Consider the following 22,729-nt stretch of genomic DNA (forward strand, 5'->3'; position numbering starts at 1 on the left):
CTCTCCTCCGTTTGGATGATCCACAAGGCGAGAGAGGGTGAGGAAGGGTGGGAGACGAGAGTCTCATCGTTGCCCGTTTCTGTTTCTCGCCACTTTTGGCGCGATTCCGTGAGAAAGGAGAAGAGACAGGCGACTGGAGAGCGTGAGTGAGAGTAGATCTCACTCGCTCAACTTCCGGCAGCGCGTGCCGGCTACGCCGGCGTCTTTTCGTCTTTGGACCAGTGGCTGTGTGGTCGCCGGAGAAGTGGGAGAAGAGTTTCAGGTCGCCGGAGAAGAGAGTGAATAGTTCAAGGTCACCGGAGAGTTGCCGGAGAAGAGACCAGTCGCCGGAGATGGGAGTGAGAGTTTGATTTCTCACATGCGTTTGGATGGAATGGTGAGAAACCCCACCCCTTTCTTTTCTTCTCTCACTACTAAGGGAGATCACTCCCCTTTCTCACCTGGGCATCCAAAGGGGCTGTTAATGTCTGCTATTCCCGCCCATTCCCGCAGCCCCTCACCACTCCAGCGCCCCGCACTCTGACCAATGAGCTCCGACCGACGAGCCCCTGCCGCCGAGCACCCACCACCACCACTATCGGGCTCTCTATCGCACGGTTAGAACTTTCAAAGCAGACACACTACCAAGGTCTCTCTCTCTCCCTCTCTCTCTCTCTCTCTCTCTCTAATTAGCCCTATTAATCTTCTCTATACTCGAATCTTCCCTATTAATCGGTTTGCCCTAATTTTGAGTTTCTGCTTTGATCAGTTTGCCCTAACTTAAGTATAAGCTGAACAGAATCTTCCCTGTTAATCAGATTGCCCTAATTTTTCCTTAAAAAATCCCTTAATTCTCAAATTAGGGTTGCTCAAAAATTAGGGCTTTTGAAAACCTGGACATGGATGAAGGCATTATTGTATCCTACTTGGTTGGCGTGTTATGGTTTTCTTTGAACTACTTTGTCATAGAGAAGTTGATGAACATACAGCTTTTGTAAGTGATTTCTGAAAAGTTTTCAAAGCAGTGAAGCATGTCAGCAGGATTGTACTTCAAGGATTTTATGTGTTCAGGCATAAAGAGCAGTTTTGAAGAACTTTGTGGAAAAATTTGGTTAACTTTGTGGTTTTTTTAGTTGGACATATTCTGTCACTAAACCATACAAGGAATTACTCCCAACTAAATGAGGATGGCGGCCGTGTGAGGCCTTTTTTTTGGTTTCACATTGAACTCTTTTTAAAGTAGTGCCATCCGTTCAATCGTCACCAACCTTTGAGGCAAATTAAAAGTACTGTCTTACAGGAAATGGATTTAACTGAGAAAAATCTGAAGGCGGAGTTGGACAATGCGATTGCTGCATTGGATGACAGGCAATCTGGATAACCTGGTGAACTCTTGGTTGATTCAACAGTTAAAGCTCAAGAAGATACAGAAGCTTCGGAATCCGATCTACTGGGCAACTTAGAGAACAAGAAAAAAGATCTGGTCTTTTGCATATTTCTCATATTGGTATTTGGTCATGCTCTTTTTATGTAATTTCTACCAGTTTTCCCTTGTAAATACTTTGGCTGTTACTGAAACCATTTTATCTTCTAAGGGTTAATGGAAATGATCGTTCTGGACTTGGAGAAAAAATGGGTGCAAGTCCAAGAGAATGCACTGAAGCAGCCTTCTCCTGGTATTTTACAGTTTCCACTTCTTCATATGTATAACTGGTTTGAACTTCCACTTTATAATAATAAGCAACAAGGCAATCTTTTTTTGGCATGGAGCATCAATGTCAATAGGGGATGTGGGTGGGTTGCGTATGTACTTTTTTAATCGGAAATATCAGAACATTGGAGAAAGAAAATGTCCATACAAAGATGTTGTGCTCTCTAGTTCCCATTCTGCTACTGCTGCAACCACGTTTCTGTGATCTTCTTTGTTTTTGGTCTTTAAACTAAATTAAAGTATGTCAGTGAACTGATTTCCTTTTCATTAGTGAAATTTTGGGCTTTTAGTAACAAAAGAAGGGTTTTTCCAGTTTGTCTCGCTTAAAGGAATATTGAAAGTAGACTATTATGGGAAAAAAATTGAAAAAAGTCCACCAAAAACCCCAAAAGCGGGCACAAAAAAATGCTGGGAAATTTGTTTTTTGATGTTTTTGTCTGAAGTTTTCTCGAATTTGGTCTCCCATGTTTTTACTTTTTCTATTTCTCTCGTTTAATCACTCGTATGTTCCTGTTTGCTTTTACAGATGGGGTAATAACACTGTCTGGGAATCCAGTCCCTTGACTGCAGACCTCGAGTGGAAGCAAGTTGTGGAACCGGTTATGAAATCATACATGGAGGCAACTGATGGCTCTAACATAGAAATTAAAGAGAGCGCTCTAGTGTGACACCATCAGGATGCTGATCCTGACTTCGGATCCTGCCAAGCTAAGGAATTGTTGGATCATTTGACAGGAGTACTGTCTTCAAACTGCTTGAGCCTGCACCCATTCAACACCTAGCTCGTGAGTGTATGGTGAAGACAAGCGAAGATGTGAGCATCATCAAGTTTTTTGATCTTCATCAAATGTGGACCTGGCTTAGAAGTTTTATTTCCACATGTAGAGAGATGAATTTTGTAACTTGTACTCAGATGAATTTTCTTCCACATGTAGCCCTAATTGTTTCTTTCCCTGTGATGCTTGTAGTAATGGAGGCGGATGTAGTGGTGAAGCATCAAGTCATGAATCCGTGCTGTGCTGCGGTATTTTATTTTCTCTCCTTTTTTTTTTTTCCGGGCAAATTTTGGTGCAAAGTCGTGCATGGCTCACGTTTAGTACTAATGTATGTTTTGATGTACAGTTGAAAGAGAAATACTCAAAGCTGGAAGAAAAACGAAATGCTCTACAACAAGCGGTGAAGATGCAAAATGATGTGATTGATAAGCTTCAGAATGAAAATCTGAGTCTTATTAAAGGTAAAATCCGAATTACATGTGTTTGTCACAGCCAATGATTTTCTTGTTTGATTGATGGTGAACAGTGTTTTGAGGAACAATAGAATATGAAACCTAACAAGGTGGGGAAAACCCAGAATGGATGTAATTAGAAAGATCATTTACAACTTAAAAAGGCTTGCAGTATGAAGTTGTTCTTCATTAGTAGCTCCACATTTGGTGGAATTGTCATCTTCAAGTTAAACAAGGTGGGGGAAACCCAGAATAGATGTAATTAGAAAGATCATTTACAACTTCAAAAGGCTTGCAGTATGAAGTTGATCTTCCTTAGTAGCTCCACATTTGGTGGAATTGTCATCCTTGAGTTTATTTACCTGTTGCCAGTATGAGAAACAATGCAAATGCCACAGTGAATCAAGAATCTCCATTTGAGTGATCGGGTGTGGAAATCGAAATCCTTGCACTCTGCATCCAGGGTTGAGATGGCCTCAAATTTCATCCATCCAGTACCTCTAGAAAGGAGCAATCTACGGCACCCCTCTATAACTTCCTTAATCGACCTCTTCTTCCCCTCATCCAAATCTGTATTTTCCCTATGTAGCATACCTGAAAGCACTAAACTCTTATCTAAGAAGCTTTATACCTAATGCTGAGTTGTATGATCTATTTTTGGCTACAGAATTAATCATTCCATGATCAGTCTGCTCAGGATATGTTCTTTAACAAGTCCAGTAAACTTATAGCTATGGAGATGCTACCCTTTCTCACCTTGGCATGTAGTGCCTGTAATACTAGTTTTTATTATTATTTTTTATTGGCCCTGTAATACTAGTTCATGTTCAAGATATAATCTGCCCTTACAAGTCAAGTAAACTTATAGTTATGGAGATGCTATACTTGCTCACCTTGGCTTGTGTGCCACTAATACTAGTTCTCACTGTGAGTTTTTCATGGAAGGCAGAAAGTGTGATTTGAATACAAGGAAATGAAGTGAACGCCGAAGTTCCATGGATATTTGCAGCCCTGTATTTCAATTAGACTTTTATTCTTTTGTGGTCATGTGTAGTAAAAGTTAACACATCTTTGCACATAACAATTAGAGAAGATAATGACATAGTAGGTCAACGACATTTTTTTTATTTAAAATTTTTTTATTTTGTCTTTTTTCCAGAGAATGAGGAGGGGAGAGTGCAGGTTGACATTGAAAGACAGGAGAATGCAAAAGAATCAGCTATGAGAATATCTTTGGAGAATGAGGTCCGTGCTCTTAAATCTGAGATACTGTCGTTGCAATAAAAAGGGAGCTCGGAATCTCAAGATCTAGATGGAGAAGTAATGCTTCTTTGAACACGAATTTCTGCAGGGGACAGAAATAAATTGGCTCAAGGAGCTTCTTGAGAAAGAGAGAATCACAGCAGAATCAGAGTGTAAGAAAGCTGAAGCAGAGAAGAAAGAAGCTGAAAAAGCACGGCAAATTGAGGAGACAGAAAAAAGTAGGGCTAATGACGACAGGAGACTTGCCGATATTGAACGGAAAAAGTCGGAGGAAAATGGAGTCCAGTTAGAGAAGCTAAAGGTCGAGGCAAAGAAAAATCTTGAGATAGAAAGGCAAAAGGTGATGCAAGAGAAAAAACGTGCAGATTCTGAGATGGAAAAGCAGAAGAGCAAAGGAACCTTGCAGAAATGTATCAGAAGAAGGCCATAGATGAAAAATGCTGTGCCAATGATTTGTCTCAACAATTGCAAGAGTATAAACAACGGTTGGAGAAATTAAAAAAGGAGATGGATGAACAAGAATCCTCGAAAACATTGGTTAAGATGTCTACTGACCTTTCTGACAAAGAGATGAAACCTGATGCAACAGAGAGAGGTGGGCTCTTTCCATTGGAGATGTTAAAACCGGAAATGGCTGAATCAAAGTTGGTTTTGGGAGACTTAATGTCTGAAAATGTAAAGAAAAGCATAAAGGAGCAGAAACAGAAGGTGGTCAGAGAAGAGGCGTGCAGATTCAGAGATGAGGAAAGCAGAAGAGCAAAGGGTGATTGCAGAAGCTAATATGAAAAAGGCCATGGAGGAAAAACGTCGTGCAGATTAGTTAGCTCAGCAGTTAGAAGACAATGGACTTAAGATTGAGGGACTACAAAATGAAATGTTAGAATTTGCCTCCTCTAGAAAACTGGGTGAGGCTTCTGCTGATCCACCTAATATACGCACGAATTCTGAAACTTCTAAAATGAAGCTGCTGAAAGATGAATTGAAGTTTAAAAAGAAGCAACTGAAGCATGCCAAAGAAGTTGCTAAGTTGGAAATTGGCTGAAACAAAATTCTTCAACAAGAACTGCATCTCTTAAAGAAGGAAAGTGTCCAATTTTCGCGTCGTCTGGATTTACTAAATAACTGTTTCCCATACTGCAGTGAAGGTAGAGATGACAATGCAAAGGTGGGTTTTCTGGTTTTCTCATTGCTTAGGTGTAATTTCTGAGCATACACAATCTTCTTTGATTTACAGTCAATTGTTTGGGTGCTTTGTGCTTGGTAATGGAGTTAATGTCATCAATTGCATAGTGTTTCTGTATTTGTATTTGGACATTATTTTTGTTGAGTTTATTCTGAAACAAGTTAGCTGAAGTAGAAAAATATTTAGCCGATGGGTATTTCATATATTATTCTGGCGGTGAGTGAAATCTTATCGGAGCTGGTGCTTCAAAATTGGTCATGTATATTTGACATGCATATTCCATTCTAAACAATCTAGCTAATTATTTGGGGTTGAGTTTGTCAAATGTTTATTGGTGTTTAGCTGCTGCATGCCAAATTGGTCGGTTTTAGAAACCTAGGGCCCTGAATGGAAATGGTGGAGTCTTGTCTTGGTTTCTCATTTATTCTATTTCTCTTTTCTTCACAAGCTTTTTGATTTCTTGTATGCTTTTTCTCCGGTTATTCTAGCTTCCAAGAGTTTCTGTCCATGGCTTATGTAGCTAACCGTTTGCTCTGCAGAGTGGCAACATCTTCAATATCCCAAGCTTTAACTTGAAGAAGAAGCTCTTCATGAAACAATCACATCAGGTCCACCTTCACTGCAATAACGACCTGGATGCCTCTGATTTTATGAAAGAAACCATAGATAGTAATGCTCCATTGCTTCCTCGTATTGTCAGAAACTGTGCTCAGTGCACCTCAGGTATTGATTCTAAAATGGAGCCTCTGCTTAGAGGTTCTAACAGGCAACTGTTACAGAGTTCTGCGTTAAATTCAAGTATGTCATTGTTTTCTGATGGACCATTGATGGGCTCACAGGAAAGAGGTGCTTTCTCAGTCACGGCATCAGCTATAGTGGCAGGAGAGAAATCCAAATCAAAATCACAGTTAAACATTTCCAGTTTGTCTGATGAAGTTACCAGAACAAGGTGCATTGATGCTGTTGGGAGGAAGGCTGGGCATGGTAAAAAGAGAAAGAGGAATGTTAATGCACTTAAATCCATTGAACATTTGTACTCTGAGGGTGAAAACTGGCAGCTCCGGATCGAGGAGAAGTTGTCCATGCTTCATGGCATGCTAAACAGTCAAACAGGCAAATTCCTGCAAAAGAACCCATGCATGATGTATGACTTGGAATGTAATCCCATTGCCTTGCCAGCCAGGGCGCACAAGAAAAGAAAGGCATCTTGTGAAGAAGTAGCTCTGAAGCATTTGTCTGACCTTAATGGATGTACGGACATTCAAAGAGGAGAAGTGCAGGGTTTTGATGCTGTAATGGGTGATTGGGACAATTTGGGAAGTCATGAGAAACTGGAAGGGAACTTTCTGAAGCTGCTTGACTTGCATAATGCAGTTGACGAGGACCACTACCGTAAAACTATTCAAGTGCTGCTGTCACCAACTCTTCCTGTGATTGAGGTTCAAAACAACGAGTCAGTTGAATTAGATAACACTAGAGGTTATGCAGTTGATGAGGACCGCTCCCGTAAATTTGAATTAAACGAACGAGTCATTTGAACAGGCGAATCAGGGGCCTACTTGCAAAGCTGATGTTGTTAACACGGACAAGGAGTCCGATTGATGGAAATTTGGTACTTCTAAAATTTCCCATGTTCCACCATTGAATAAGAATGGAGGTATTGCTAATCCTTTTGAGAATGTGACAAACAACGGAAATGTTAAGTGGAATACCGTATATGAGGACAATACTTGTCCCCACCAGATGGAGCGTTCCCATGCAGAGAAGGGGATGCCAGATATTTACAGTTGTGGCTATGGAGGGGCAAATAATTTGTGTCAAAGTGCACTTGTACGTGCGGGCAATGATATTCGTAGATGCTATGTTGTGTTTTCTGATACCAAGGACTACAGCAGCATGTCTAGGATATTTTGTGCTGCTGGAACTTGTATGTCTGAGTTTTCTACTATTTCTCAAATGGATCTGGTGCAAAAGATTCTGCCTGCTCTTTTGAGTTTTGAAGATCTATCACAGAAGTAAGTGATTTTGAATTTAAGTTTGTAAATTGCATGTTATGGTAGTTTTAGGTGGTTAAAATATTATATTGTTCTTGATTTGCATGACTCTAACCAATGTTGCTTGTTTTGTGATTGTTACTTAATGTCAGGGCAATGATTTTTGCACTTCAAATTCTGTCTTTAGTGCTTAAAATTACACACAACACAAGCCTTACAAGAAAATTTTTGGAGTTCATTTGCTAAAAACTGGAGTGCTAAAATCATTTTCGTTAATGTTAATGATCCACTTTTGTTCCATTAGTTGGTGAACTGTTGCCAAAAATTTGTCCTGAGTGGAATTGTTGAAATAGGTACTCATTTTTTTCTGGTTCTCTTGGGTTCTGTTTCCCATTTATTGTTTCCAGGGAGAAGGCATGCGTGTTTTTTTTTTTCAGTTTTACTGAATGCTATGGAGGAATTCCGAAATTTTCTGAAGAGTGGTTCTATCCGCTTTTTTGAATCCTTTGCTGGACACATGCACACAGGTAGGGTTTTCAATCGGCATTCACAATACTTTCTGTTGTTTTCTGAATCTTTTCCATTAACAAATTGTAATTTTCTTTTTATGCAGCGGTTTCTGATATGCAGACAAGATGTATACTTGCAGAATTATGCGCCTCTGGGGAGCTGCTTATACTCATCGAGGATTTCCTTATGAACAGAAGAATTCTGGTGTATAGTGATGTTTCTTCTCATTCATTACCTCTTCGTGGTTCAATGGTCGACCTCTTTCTGAATGGGTAAGAAGAACATCTGTCATACGAAATGGCTCGAACACCTCAGTTACTGGCGGGGAGCATCTTATTAGCAGCATTATGTGCAGCGATTGACCACATTGGGTTCTTATGTGAGGCTTCCTACAACATCTTCAGGATGCACAAATTGGATGGTTCCTTGGTGCTGACTATTCTTCATGTTTTTGCTTTTGTATGTGGATCTAAATATTTCAATCATAAAGATTATGGTTTGATAATGACGTCATCAAATCCTTAGTCCCATTTCTGGAGAAGAGAAATATAGCAAGTGATTCCAATTCATGGCCGGAGTTCCCTACGTGTACCCAATGCCCCTTTTCCATGGATGCAATTTCTGTGGAAATTGTTGTTTTATCTCTCTTGCAACAACTTCAGAAATATGCATTATCTGGTACCGTTAATCAAGATCCAAATAAAGTAGAAAATTCATCTTCGCTCCTGTCCTACAATGAGAAGGCTGAGAACACCTGGAGGCTGGAGGGAGAATTAAATCTCCAACCTATGAACTGCAGTGCATCCAGCTGTTTAATCAGGCTTGATATGCCCACCGCTCAAGTAAAGTCTCTTTGTGATGGGAATTTTTGCCATTTCAGTGATGTAATCTTGCTAGTGGAGCTTGTAGCAGGGAATATGGTATGGTTTCACATCTTTGAATACCTTCTACTTCATAATCTCATTCTGTTTGCAATTTTGGACTACTGTATAGCTTGTTTGACTAAATTTGGTTGGTGTACAGTCAATCATAGTGTTAATGTCATGCTAAAGTTGCAGAAGTTGCTTTTTGGTTTAGAGTTTTATGGAAAAAAACATTTTTATTTTTCACTTTTTTTTTGTTGGAACTTCTTTGAGTTTCATTTACTTTATTGTGTTATTTCTTGCAATTGCTACATAATAGAATTGAATACTTCATTGTTGATACATTGGGGTTTAGTGACGAAATAGGCTCTTCAGTAAATTGGGCTCTACTGACGAAATGGGCTCTTTTTTTCATGTGCACATGCTATAAACTAAGAAGCACGGATACGGGATATGGATACGGATATGATACGATACGGATACGTGATTTTTCCAAAAGGTAGATACAATAGGTTGGGGATACGTTGAATATAAACATAAATAAAAATAAAATATATACCCAAAAAAAGAGGATTATTTGTATCCCCTTCATTAGGTTGTGAGGATGAGGAAACAGAACTACCAGCAGAAGCAAAATCCATCATACTCCATCAGAATGTTAAAGAAAAAAATCCCCTAAATCAGATTTTACTTTTTAAAAAGAAACCCTAAATCGGACAAGAGGAGAGAGTGATTACAGACGAGAGAGAGAGAGAGAAGATATATATATACACTGATAGATACACAACGTGAGAGAGAGTCTGAGAGATGAGAGATGGAACAGAGGAAGGCGAGAGAGACGAGAGAGTGAGACTTACAGATGATGTCGTTGAGAGAGATGAGAGACGAGTGAGAGAGATCGATCTGTTTCTCTTTTCTGCCTTCTCTCTATTTTCGACACCTCAGGAGAATATATGTAGACCTAATTACAGTTTGACTCATATTTTAAGTTATAACATTTTAACCCCTGCGCGTATCCAAAACGTATCCATAGCGTATCCGAACGTATCAGAACACCAAAAATTAATTTCAAAAACTGGACACTCTAAAAAACGTATCAGACATGTATCCGGAGCGTATCCGTGTCCAATACGCGCACGGTACGAGATATGGAGACTAAAATAGAGTATCCGTGCTTCATAGGCTATAAATATCGAGTAATTTGGTTTTCCGAAGATGGGATGTATGAGAAAGACTAATAAGTACTCCCTCCATTCCAATTTTTAAATGTCCCCTATGGGAATCCGTGCATTTTCAAACCCAAAAAAGAAGGTGAAAGTACACGAAGACCCCCTCAACTATCACCTTTTTCCATGAAGACCCTTTACCATTTAAAATTGCCCATACAGACCCCCTCAACTATAACCGTTAACCAATCAGTACCCTTCTGTCAAAAGGACCGTTAGAGATGAAGGGGTCAACGTGGACAATTTTTATAGATGAGGGGGTCAATGTGGGCGACTTTTAAGGGATAGAATTGCCATTTTCCCTCATTCTGTTAACATAGCCAATTTTTTACTTCATATAGTTGAGGGGATCTGTATGGGTGGTTTTAAATGTCAGGGGGTCTTCGTGTACTTTCACCAAAAAAAAAAATTTCTATTTATATTTTTGAAAATGCACGGATTCCCGTAGGGAACATTTAAACTGGGACGGAAGGAGTATATATAACGTTGAGATGACTAATATGGATTTTCATGTTGGGTTGTAGTTGTTTTTTGCTCATTTGTTTCTTTTTATACCTTTCTCTAATCAGTCCATAATCTAAAGTGGTTGTTCTCCTTAGGCGTTTCTGGTTTTTTGTGTATTATTGGTTCGTCTCGATGAGAGGAACTAAAAAAATAAAAAATTATGACTTCTATCTAAATATTTTGGGAAATATCCAAGATAAAGATGCAAAACTAACAAATGCGGAAAAAATTGAATAAGTACAAAAAACCAAAAAGCTCACAAAAAAAGCTAAGGAGAATGGGCACTAAGTGTCGATTACAAATGCTTTTTGTCTGCGAGCCCCTGTTTGTGATCTGAGTTCATTTTCTCTATTTAATCTTACCATTACAGTTATGATTGCCATGTTACATATTAGCTTGTCTCTTTTGTTTTCATGCTCTGTTCTTTTCCCTTCTCTTTCCACTTTTGATTGCCTTGTGCTGCTCTATTTTCTTGTGTGGGGTGCTGGTAGCCCTGTTTATTGCTTGATGGTAAAAAAACTACCTTATGATGTAAATCTCTTGGTAGTATCGAATACTCTGAACTATGTATGATTTTGATATTAGGTGCAAAGATGTTGGATAGTTTTTCTTTTCCAAGGTAGTTTTTGATATCTATCAATGATCAACAACATTGTGCATCAGCTGTTGAGATTGTTGGAATCATGTGCCCAAGAGAACTTTTTGGCTGTTACTGTTATACTTCTTGGTAAGCTGGGAAGGTGGGTTATGAACTCTTGATTGCTTTAATTTGAGGGGTCAGCTAATTTTATTGGCAAGTGCTATCAACCTAATATTCTACTGAGGGGCTGTGGTACTAGCAAAGAGTCTCTGCTTTATCATCATCGTCTTATTGAAACCGGAGCACATCACACAGTCTTTTGGCCTTATGTAAATTTTGGCAATCCTTTAGAATCACAGAATTACAAGCTTCCCTTGGGTATACGTTACCAATGGAGACGCATATCCCAACTTTTTGGCCAGAAAATGGGGCATATGTTTCCCTTTTCAAAGTATCTGGTGTGCGTACTATTTGTTGTGTAACAAGTCTGGCTTCTCTCAAATCCGACTGGGCTTTCAATCCAGTTAGTAAGAGAGGGCCAGTGGGCCCTTAAGAAGCCTATCCCTTTTCTAGTTATGCAACCAAAAGTTGAAGAATGATTGAAGTAACTTTAGTTCACTTTTGATTGGATTCCTTCAAAATGTCTGAAACGGATTGTTGACTTTAACTTATTACCAAATTAACTGTATTCTCAGAAAACTTTTGTGATAGCAATTAGTATGATATTTGTTGTTCTTGTCATATACCGTAGTAAGAAAAAACATCCTTGTAGACAGTTGATACTAAAGAAGTAGAGGAGATGTTTTGGTCTTGTGTTTTTTTTTTATTGGAAATTTGGAATACATTTTGGTCTTCTTAAGTGGATGTTGAGGTGATGTACCATGATCTCGATAGGTGGATGTGAGGTTGGTGTCTTCAGTAGGGTATTTTCGGAATAAGCATATTAATGAGGCTTGAATGTTTAAAAAAGTTGGGTTGGACCTAATCTCAAATGAGTCCCACCAAATTCCATTTTTGTTTAATAAAAAGTTTGAGAACTCGTAAATGAATTTGGTCAATGACAATTAAATACCTTCCAGTAGGTGTATCTAACGTAAGTCTCTTTGTGTCAAAATTAATATGCAATATGAATGTTAGGTGATTATTATTGTCAAACGTGCTTGAGCTGAAAACCATTGGATGCTTTCAGTTACAACTTTTAAGCACTTGATTGCTTTAGGAGTCCTCATTTTTTCTACTGCGCATTGTGGAGCTGCACAAAGTAATACCCCTTTGTGATGCAGGCCGAGACCTGCGAGATTTAGGATAGTCCCGGGATGCCACTTGATGCGACCAAGTCACGCACTAGGAGGAATCACTCACTTCAAGCATGACGCACTTGCAAATAATTTACTAATCAACTCAACTCCCCCCTTTTCATTCATGGCTAAAGCCTTAAATAGATATCTTGGAACATCTCTCCAAGAATAGGAATAAAAGCAATTACGTTTTCAAGACTCTAAACAAATGCTAAACAAGACTTTGACTCCAAGCTATTAGGAAGACTCCTAGGGAAAATAAAAGACAACTAGACTCACAAAAAATGATAGAAAGACTCATAAAAGAAATACAAAAACAACTAGACTCTTTGATTTGAAGCTAGAAAGACACTTCAGCATAATAATAATAATAATACGTTATTTCACATAAGCATTAATACGCTCCTGCATCATTCTCCCTTAAAACTTCTTCCTTTTTTTTTTCTTTTGGATGGAACAACTTCTTCTGCAATGAATAACAGTTTCTCCCTCTTCATCTTCTCCACTTTTGGGAACAACTTGATGGATTTGCCGTTCATCTTCAATTCATAAACATTCTTCCTTGATAACTAACGTCTCTGTCCCACTGCCATGGGCGGCCAAACAAGACATCATATGATTCCCTTGGCAAGACGTTACACCAAATCTTGTCCCAATACTGGCTCCCAATTGAAAACTTCACCAAACAACGGTTAGTTACAGGTATTCTTGATCCTTGATTCACCCAACTGACGTGACAAGGCCTAGCAAGATATTTGGTCGACAGATTTAAGAATGAGACCAATTGCTGAGAAACATAGATACCTTGACTCCCTGAATCCATAATGAAGAGGCACTCAAACCCCTTAATGATGCTATAAGTCTCAAAAAGTTTGGTGCTGTTCATAGACGGATTCGTCTATCCAGTTTGAATCATCAGACTTACATTTGTTTGAAACAAAATTGGACTTTGTTGGGTGTTGTGAACTGGCAACAAAGAGGTCAGCTCTCCCAATGCAATGCCCTCGTCTTTAGGGTCTTCATCGTATATAGGAGGCTTGGACCAATCAATCTTGGCTGCCATAGCTGCAGTTTTGCAACATTCGCCATCATAAATATCTTCAGCATTGAAATTAGGAAGACATCGATTGTAAACCACTGAACCAGAATATTGATGTCTTTGGACAATTAGGAATCCTTCTTCACTGTACTCATCATAGATTGGAGGCAAATTCCAATTCACCAGTGGTTGTAATAGATTCTTCATCGAAAATAATTTCTTCGAACGCATGATCTTTCCTCGGTCTTCCACTCACGCGCAACATTTTATCTCCAAATGCTACGGGATGGAAACTCAGCAAGGCCGGATCACCGCTTTGATACCAATTTGATGCAGGCCGAGACCTGCGAGGTTTAGGATAGTCCCAGGATGCCACTCAACCGGGGGTAGCGGACACCACTCGACGCGGATGCCACTCGACGCGACCAAGTCACACACTTGTAGGAGGAATCACTCACTCCAAGCAAGACACAGTTGCAAATAATTTACTAATCAACTAACTCCCTCCTTTTCATGTTAGAAAATATTATTGAAAAATATTTTAATTTGGTTTGAATGTGAATTGACTTATTTAGAGTCATGTCTTTCCAGTGACATCAGTTCACCGTGGATGGATGCTTCCTTTGTGAACAAATGTGTCATTTCCCTTGGCAGTTGGTCTATAAACAAGATACTCCCCATTCATTTTTTAGGAGATTCGAAAAGATGTTTATGTTTATATTTTCATCGAGTTAGAGTCATTCATTTTGAGAGAAAGAGTACAAAACACCAATGTTCTAAAAGTCGCTCGGCGTTCGTCGCTCGGTCGACCACCTTCGAGCTTCGAGACCTATTAATCGCCGATTAATCGGCTTGTAGCAATTAGTCGGATTTTTATTTATTTATATATAAATACTCCCCAATGACAACTCTCATAAAAAATTGAACATTCATCTATCAATCCAACAACATCAATTGTTTTTCAAATATGACATAGAAATCTCTCATTTACAAAAAACTGTTAACATGATTATAACACCAACTGGTACTAGGTATGGGCCGTTCATTTATTAGTCACTTACCAATTATAATAACTTTATTTATATACACCAAATAATACTACACTTCGTGTTAAGATTTAATAAAAAATATTACTACACTTTGTTTTCAGAATCACTAACGTGTCAATATGGGTATGGGCTTTTAAAAAAAAAAACACTAATGTTCGAGGTCGGTGGAGACGTGGAGTGAGAGGAGATCTCGAATTTGAGAGAGAGAGGCGATAGACGGCTCAGAAATCACGTGTTTTACACAGAGATATGACAGGTGACTCCGAGATCGATCAATCGATGATTGGGTGTTGAACAAGCCCTAAATACTGTGATTCAAAACCCTTAAACTGGTATGAGTATATAACAGTTACACCCCTTGATTTTCCAAAATTATAGATTTTACCTTTATTAATCGCCGATAGCCGACTAATCGCCCATTAACCGATTAATCGACTTATCACCGCTAGACGCCAACTGACTAATCGCCGGTTAATCGCCGACTAACTCCGATTAACCTCCTGACCTACTAATTCAACCTTCGAGGCATTAATCTAATCGGTTAGGCCAAATTTCCGATTAATCGGCGATTAAATCCTTCTTTTAGAACACTGCAAAACACAAGGAGGTTCAACAGACCCACCAATTTAGTGCTGCTTTTGTGGGGATCAAGTAGTGCTGAGAGATAGACGCCCATACAAATTGTAAACATCGTAGCGGGGACGAATCTGTATTGAGTACAGAGTGTCACACTCGTCTTGATCACCAATTTTGTTGCATCGATTTCCAGGTTTTGAGTTCTAATTTTATTGCACTCATATTATTGGTTTCATCACAAAAAGTAAACTCATATTTTCCAACGTTCCATTCATGGCTAAAGCCTTAAATAGATATCTTGGAACATCCCTCCAAGAAAAAGAATAAAAGCAATTACATTTTCAAGACTCTAAATAAATGCTAAACAAGACTTTGACTCCAAGCTACTAGGAAGATTCCTAGAGAAAATAAAAGACAACTAGATTCACGGAAAATGATAGAAAGACTAAAAGAAATACAAAAACAACTAGACTCTTTGACTAGAAGTGAGAAAGACACTTCAGCATAATAATTAAGCATTAATACGCTCTTGCAATACTTTGCTATCTCATCACAACTCATGAAGAGGCATGCCATACTCATCTGGTAGTCTTCTTAAAATATCGGTGAGAGCCAGCATACAATGCTTTCAACAAGAAAATTGTTGGAGAAGCTTTCAAATAAACTAAATAACATTGATTTTGTTGCATGGAATCTTCTTTAGTCACCAAAATTGCGTTCGCTAACTAATTATAGTTGACATCAGCATGTTGAGCTAAAGATTTGATGGGGAATGATCTCCCCTGTTTAAGTTTCTGACACATTTTTTTTCCATCCTACCTCTCTCATGGAGTGTTAGAGCTCAAAAGGGATTGAGAATAGCATTGCCTTACAACATTTTGGTACATTTTACTTACTTTTGTCCAAGTTTATGTAAGTTATTCATTTGCCTAACCATTCCTTATTTCACAGGCTTGGAGTTGATGCTAGTGGGTATGAAGACAACGGTGTTGAAAACCTGAGATACAGGTTGTCTTCATTTCTGTGCCAGAATTCTTCGAGGAAATTGTCCCGCCTTTCTCAAATCGCCATTGTCAAGGCTTTACTTGGTCTCCTTTCTCTGAGTTTTACAGAACTTATTAAGAGTACCTTCGAGCTTCCAGCAGTTGTAAGTCCACCTAATGATAATCCCCTGATTGTATTAGCTAGGGAGTGGTACTCTGGACTAAACAATAAGCTGTAGTCCTTGAAAATCAGTCTTCTACAATCTGCTAGTGTGTCCTGTTGCACAACTTCGTTGTTAACTGCTGCCTTATTGATCTGGTCTGGACTACGTTTGAATTGGGATTTTGTTGTAGCATTACTTACAGCTAGGGTCAGAAAGTAGAATTTCTTGCTTCGCCATGGTTAAGAGGCAAGTTCTTTGCATGTGACAAGGAGTACAAAACATTTAGTGATGATATATGGCAATTTTGTGTTACCTCTGTTTTCCTAAAACTCTGAAGTTCTGAACTTTTGTTTTCTGAAATTACCCCTTGTTGCATCATGCCTTGGTTCACTTGTTTTGTTTATTTTATTTTATTTTATTTATTTTTCATTTTATTTTTTACGGTATAGGATTTATTCTGCTGCTTTTTTCTTGCTCTTCTGTGCACAAATTTGCAATTTAGAGGTGTTCTTTTTCATAAAATACCTTCAGGGTCATGGTTGAGATTTTTTTAAGTTCGTTATCTGTATGTACACATTATAGATTGCGACTGTAGTTACCTGTTGTATTTATACCTGAACTGCTTGGGCTGGGGAAACATTTCAGGCTTTTTCTAAGCCTGGTTTTCGACAAGTTGATAACAACGAGCTCAATTTTTTTTTGTGAAAGTGGTACGCTTGATGGGTGTTTGAGTATCTAAGTTCTAATCCAAAATAGATCCAACTTATTTTTTTTCCCTTCTCTTTCATATAAGCGGAATGCTCTGCTCATTCTTGAAGAAATTTTCCGGGTCAACCACCGTCTTTATTTGCGCTAATCGCTCGAAGTTATCTTTGAAGTACATTCTTCCCCAAGCTTCAGCCGCCGCAAAACTTTCCTTTCCATATTCATTCCTTCCCAAGTCTAAGTCTCTGTAATTGAGATATGCAGCCCGTGGGTTCTGAGAAACATGAGGACCCATGAAATTGTAAAGGTTGTTGATCCAATCCATACGCTTCTTGGCCACCTTACTCTTCGATTCTTGCCATGTCGTGTAGTACTGTATGCTGAACAAATTCCCAGCTCTATGTGGAAATGGAGAATAATTCTCTGGAATCTCATTCATCCTTCCCCCAGACGGGTCCCAAATCATAACACCCTTACTCGTTAGAAATTCCTCCCACATCTCTTGTAGATCATTCTCCGAAATGGGATCTGTCACGAAATCTGATTTTGATTTGACGAATACCCTTCCGTGGTTATTCCTGTTCAGTAGAAGATCAGTAGACTCATTCTTCAAGTACCCATCGTTAAAAAATAGGATAGATTCAAGCCATCTCATTTCTCTGCAGTTTTGCTCCTTCAAATCCAACTCCGGGAAGCTTGAGTTTATCAATGGCATTAGACGTTTAATCCTTCCTAGAAACAATCCCTTAATCTCAGCATCGACTGTTTCTTCTTCCTGCGCATTTTCTCCAGATTTTATGATTAGTCTAATGAACAGGTCTTTATGAAGTTTGTCTGCAACATTTTGCCAGTTGTAAACCAGCTTGGTTGCACCTTGCTCTAGGTTTTTGGAGATGCTAAAAACGGTCACTTTAGGAGGAACTCTGACCAATTTGACCTTCCATTTAAGAACAACCCCAAAACTAGCGGCTCCACCTCCTCTGATAGCCCAAAATAGGTCTTCCCCCATTGATTTCCTATCAAGAATCCTACCATTCACATCAACCAAGACCGCGTCTACAACATTATCAGCTGATAAACCAAATTTTCTCATTAGGGGTCCCATTCCGCCTCCACTTACATGCCCACCAACTCCCATAGTGGGGGGTACACCGGCTGGGAAAGCAAGTGTGTCGTCTTTTTTGGCGATTTGATAGTAGAGCTCACCAATTGTAGCGCCAGCTTCAACCCACGCACTTTCATCTACCGCGTTGATTGTGATTTTTCTTAGATTGGCGAGATCAATGATCACAAATGGCCTCTGTGATGTGTAGGAGAGGCCTTCATAGTCGTGGCCCCCACTTCGAATCCTGACTTCAAAATTGTGCTTCTTACTGCACTTGATTGCAACTTTGACGTGGGAATTAGTGCGAGCGGTGATAATGTATTGTGGTTTAGGTGTTTTTGAAGTATTGAACCGGAGGTTTTGAATGGATGATTGAAGGATTGATGAATAAGATGGTGAGCTTTTTGGGTAGATGATGTTTGATCGGGAATTTGGGGCAACACATTGGGTAAATTTGGCTTCTACAAATGATTCTGGAGTTTGAGATGGAGATTTCGCAGAGGATAGTGAGAACTGGAAAGAGAGTAGGGTAAATAGTACTGAGATAAGAGGGTTCATTTCTGTTTACACTCTTGTTTTGTTTTCTCAGTTCTGGTTAATCTGAGTTCTACTATGTTATTATAATAACTCTCCTCACTCGTACAAGAATGAATTGTCTTTACTGTTTCAGGTTGTGTAACTGAAGAATAAAACAGCACAAGAAAAACTCTTGCAAGAATATAAATTGACATTAATGGGTAATTGCTAGTACAGTAATACTTTTAGTTCCCCAGGGTAATGACATATTAAACGGTATGGCACCATGAATATTGGAACTCTGGTAATATTCATTGACCCCATTAATGATGTTTATTTCACTTCCTTTTTTTTTTTTTTTGGGGGGGGGGGGGGGTGGGGTCGACTAGGACGACTACGATAATTTTTCTACTATTGCACGCAATCGGTTTTGAACAGAACATAAAATCAATACTACTCGAAATTATTCATCTCCTGAAGGAATGCCATTACAACAACAAAAGCGGAAAGAGGAACAAGTTTCCGTTCTTGTTTTGCTCTCAAATCTCTCTCCTCTCTCCATCCAAAAACAGAGGTGGGATGCTCTGTTCATCTGAAAAGAAATTACCGGGATCAACCTCTGCCTTCACAACTGCCAGTCTTTTGAAATTTTCTTTGAAATACTTACTTCCCCACGACACAGCCTCCGTATAGGTTGTGTCCATTCCCTCATTCCTACCCAGATCAATATCCCTGTAATTGAAATAAGCAGCCCTTGGACACTGGGACACGTATGGCGTCATTTGCTTATATACCCTTCGTATCCAATTCAAGTGCCTCTCTGATGTATTTTCATCTTCCCATTTCACCAAGTACTGTATGTTGTATAAATTCCCTTTTCGGTGAGGGAAAGGTAAATCCGATTCTGGTATTTGGCTCATCCGACCCCCATACGGATCCAGTATCAGTATCGGCTTCTGTTCCTCCAAACACCATTTCCATAGTTCTTCCAGTGCAGTTTCTGGTAGAGGTTCCTGAACAAAATCCGATGCAGCCTTGAATAGGCTTTTCGGTTGGGGTGTTCTATAAATAAGGGCATCAGGGGTTTCCCCTTCTGCGTATCCTGAAAAGTATAGGACTGATTCGATCCAACTCATTTCCATACAGTGCTGTCGCTGCAAACTCAATTCGGGATAGCTTTCATTCAGTAGTTCTAGGAGCTGGTTAGCTCTCCCTAGGAACATAGAGTTGAACGTGGCTTGAATTGTTCTGGTTCTTCCGTCACCGACTGCTTCTATAATGACTCTAATGAAGAGTTTTTCATCAAATTTATGACCAATGTATTGCCATTTATGAACAAGTTTAGTAGCATCTTGTTCCAATGTCCTAGGAATATTGAAGACGGTAACAGTTGTTGGAACAGGGACAAGTTTAATTTTGAAAGAGAGAATGACCCCGAAGCTAGCTCCACCGCCGCCTCTGATGGCCCAAAACAGACCCTCGCTCATTGATTCTCGATCGAGAATTCTTCCACGGACATCTACTATGTAAGCATCAATGATATTATCCGCAGCCAGACCATACTTCCGCAACATGGTACCGAACCCACCTCCACTGAAGTGGCCCCCAACCCCAACAGTAGGGCAAATACCTGCCGGGAAACCATGGAAGGGACTCCTTTCAGCTATCCGGTAGTACAGTTCACCGACTGTTGCACCGGCGCCAACCCACACGCTATTTTCTTCTAAGTTGACAGTAATGGACCTAATATTGACAAGGTCTAGAATTACGAATGGGAAAGCGGAGGTATAAGAGAGACCTTCGTAGTCGTGACCACCACTTCGAATCCTTAGCTGCAATTGGTGTTTTCTGCAACATATAACTGCGGCCTGGACATGAGAATCGATTATGGGTGTGATAATAGCCAGTGGTTTACGTGTTTCAGGTGTAGAAAAGCGTAGGTTTTGAATAGAAGATTGAAGGATGGAAGAGTATGAACAGTTACTTGGGTTGTAGATTAAACTGGTTATGAGACTAAATGGTGGAGAGTTCTGGGAAAGGCATTGGACAAGATTATCATACACTAGTACTGGATTTGAATATGATGATGAGACTAAAAGAAGGAAAAGAGAAAGGGTTGAAACAAGTTGGCTGATTTTGGGCTCCATTCTGAATTGTTTCCTTTCTGTTCTAAAAACGGTGTTTCGGTGCCTATCTCAATTTACAAAAAAAATTGCACTTTTTATTGGGACGTTGCTGATTTGTTCATATCTGCATTAAAATAATCTGCGGTGGAGAATTTTAAAATAATCTTTTGGTCATTTCGAAAGATCTCTTTATGTTAAAATAATCATTTCAGAAAGAGAAAGGGATTAAAATTATTGTTTCTGGGCCTTTCTCCCCAGCTGTTGTCTACCTCGTGTACCATGTGGTTGGACCTTTGTTAGTACTCAATAGACTAAATTTATTTACGTCTGACTGAATGTCTCAATTAGTTTTTCTCATTTTGTATTTACGTCTGAATTCTAGGAAATATGCCTCTCTTATCTTCAACCCCTAAAGACTCCCATGTTCAGATCCTGGAAAAATGTAGTAATATTTTTGTTTGATCATGAGCAGCAAAACACACACACACGGGGCAGTTTCACAAACACCTAAAAAAACATCCCAAATCCCAATTTTATAGTTCTTGATCAAATTTTTATGATCCGAACCATTCAATGTGTGCAGAATGTGATTTTAAGGGTGCCAATAGAATTTAGCAAAAAATATGATCGGGAAGTGCTTGTTTTGAGCAGTTTTTAATTGAACTGTTCATCAAATCTAAGCTAAGAACTGCTTAGATTAAGCCCTTCCTGGTCATTTTTTTGCTGATTTCTTGCAGGTACCTTTAAAATCACGTTTTGATCACATTGAGTGGCTCGGATCATCAAAATTTGATTGGGAACTATGAGATGTTTTTTAGATGTTTTTATAGGTGTCCCTGGAATCGCTCCGTATATTTATATATAAATTTTTTTTTTGAGCAGTAATTTTTTTATTTCTTTTGTCAATGTGATAGTGTTAGCATGGCAGTGGTTCATAATTAGTTATAATAGCAGGCTGATGTTGCTCCGTCAACTCGAATCAATTCTTATGGTGCACCAGAAAACATTCTGTTGTTGGAATCAGGTTGTTGTTCGTATATCACAGTTGATAAATAGCTAATTTCCTCCCTGATCCGGTCAAAGACAAACAGATTATCCACGACTGGATTAGAAGATTCACAAGAAATCACTTCTGACCCTAAGAATTGAGCTCTGATCAATGGTGTGCGAAGCAAACCCCCAGCCAACAAGACTATAACCCTTGGGACTGGTTTCTTAGTGTTTAATACACAAGCTTATGGCTTACTAACATGCAGGCCCGACCCTCCTAAAGCCACTGCCTTATCCACCACCCAAACAAACCATCAACTCCATCGCAGGCCTGGGCAAAAGGGGGAACAAAGAACTTCTGTAAGGGTATGTTTGGTTGGATGGAATCAATGTTAGAATGAAATAGTCATTCCAATGACTTATTTATTCCAATGTTTGGTTCATCATTAAATAATGGAATCACTATTCACCTTAGTAAAAGAATTGTCATTCCATCCAAAAACTAAAGAATTATTATTCCATTTCTTTGTCACACCAAAATTACTAGTGTCACTCCAACATTCATTATTGCCGCTCCAAAAATTGCTATTGCCACTCCAAAAATTACCATTGTCACTCTAAAAATTGCTATTGCCACACTATTCCATTAGAGATGAGAATGACTATTCCTAAGCACAACCAAACATGAGAATGAGAATAATTATTCCATTCTCAATTCCTCCAATTCTATTCTATTCTTAATTCCATTCCTATTCACATTCTATTCCATCCAACCAAACCCATTGTAACAGATTTCGTGCTTAATATCCAAGCCAAGGGCCCAATTAAACATGCAAGGATACGATGTTCAAGTGATCCTAACCACATCGTCTCATGGGTATTTTTATACATTTTTGTTTGGAGTTGGTTTTGTCCTTTGAACTCTAGTTCCTCAAAATGTGAAGGGTCCTGTCTTAAAATTTTCAATTGGGCCTACAGTTTAATGGCCCTCCACGAATATGAGATTCGTGTAAGATGTTCCATCAAAGGATTATCTCCATGGCAAGTCAAACGGTAGCTCAGTTGTTGGCAACATGTACTCTCGTACATTTGATTGGGGTTCAAATCTTCAACTAACAATATTGACTTTTGCCGAGT

General features: G+C 39.1%; 3 protein-coding genes across 9 annotated transcripts; 1 reads left to right on the forward strand and 2 right to left on the reverse strand.

Annotated features, from left to right (window-relative positions):
- The first annotated feature begins 710 nt into the window (after positions 1 to 710).
- On the forward strand, positions 711 to 16,479 carry LOC131312966 (uncharacterized). Of its 7 annotated transcripts, XR_009196026.1 has the most exons (11): positions 711 to 1,486; positions 1,575 to 1,655; positions 2,217 to 2,504; positions 2,659 to 2,714; positions 2,813 to 2,927; positions 4,078 to 5,346; positions 5,904 to 6,087; positions 6,204 to 7,379; positions 7,766 to 7,885; positions 7,972 to 8,788; positions 15,955 to 16,479. XR_009196026.1 is itself a non-coding variant. In XM_058341005.1 (2 exons), exons 1-2 carry the CDS (start codon positions 11,101 to 11,103, stop codon positions 16,223 to 16,225), a joined length of 372 nt encoding a protein of 123 aa, XP_058196988.1. In that variant the 5' UTR covers positions 10,389 to 11,100; the 3' UTR covers positions 16,226 to 16,479. The 7 variants fall into 7 exon arrangements, 1 of the variants encoding a protein (XP_058196988.1); XR_009196025.1 differs by lacking the exon at positions 711 to 1,486 and having other exon boundaries at positions 1,497 to 1,655; XR_009196027.1 differs by lacking the exons at positions 711 to 1,486; positions 7,766 to 7,885 and having other exon boundaries at positions 1,497 to 1,655.
- Positions 16,480 to 16,651: 172 nt separating this feature from the next.
- On the reverse strand, positions 16,652 to 18,815 carry LOC131312960 (berberine bridge enzyme-like 21). Its single transcript, XM_058340998.1, has one exon. It carries the CDS (start codon positions 18,516 to 18,518, stop codon positions 16,935 to 16,937), a length of 1,584 nt encoding a protein of 527 aa, XP_058196981.1. The 5' UTR covers positions 18,519 to 18,815; the 3' UTR covers positions 16,652 to 16,934.
- Positions 18,816 to 18,853: 38 nt separating this feature from the next.
- On the reverse strand, positions 18,854 to 20,678 carry LOC131312959 (tetrahydroberberine oxidase-like). Its single transcript, XM_058340997.1, has one exon. It carries the CDS (start codon positions 20,621 to 20,623, stop codon positions 19,016 to 19,018), a length of 1,608 nt encoding a protein of 535 aa, XP_058196980.1. The 5' UTR covers positions 20,624 to 20,678; the 3' UTR covers positions 18,854 to 19,015.
- Positions 20,679 to 22,729: the final 2,051 nt, after the last annotated feature.

Source organism: Rhododendron vialii, chromosome 13a, assembly GCF_030253575.1.
Source record: "Rhododendron vialii isolate Sample 1 chromosome 13a, ASM3025357v1".
NCBI lineage: Eukaryota > Viridiplantae > Streptophyta > Magnoliopsida > Ericales > Ericaceae > Rhododendron > Rhododendron vialii.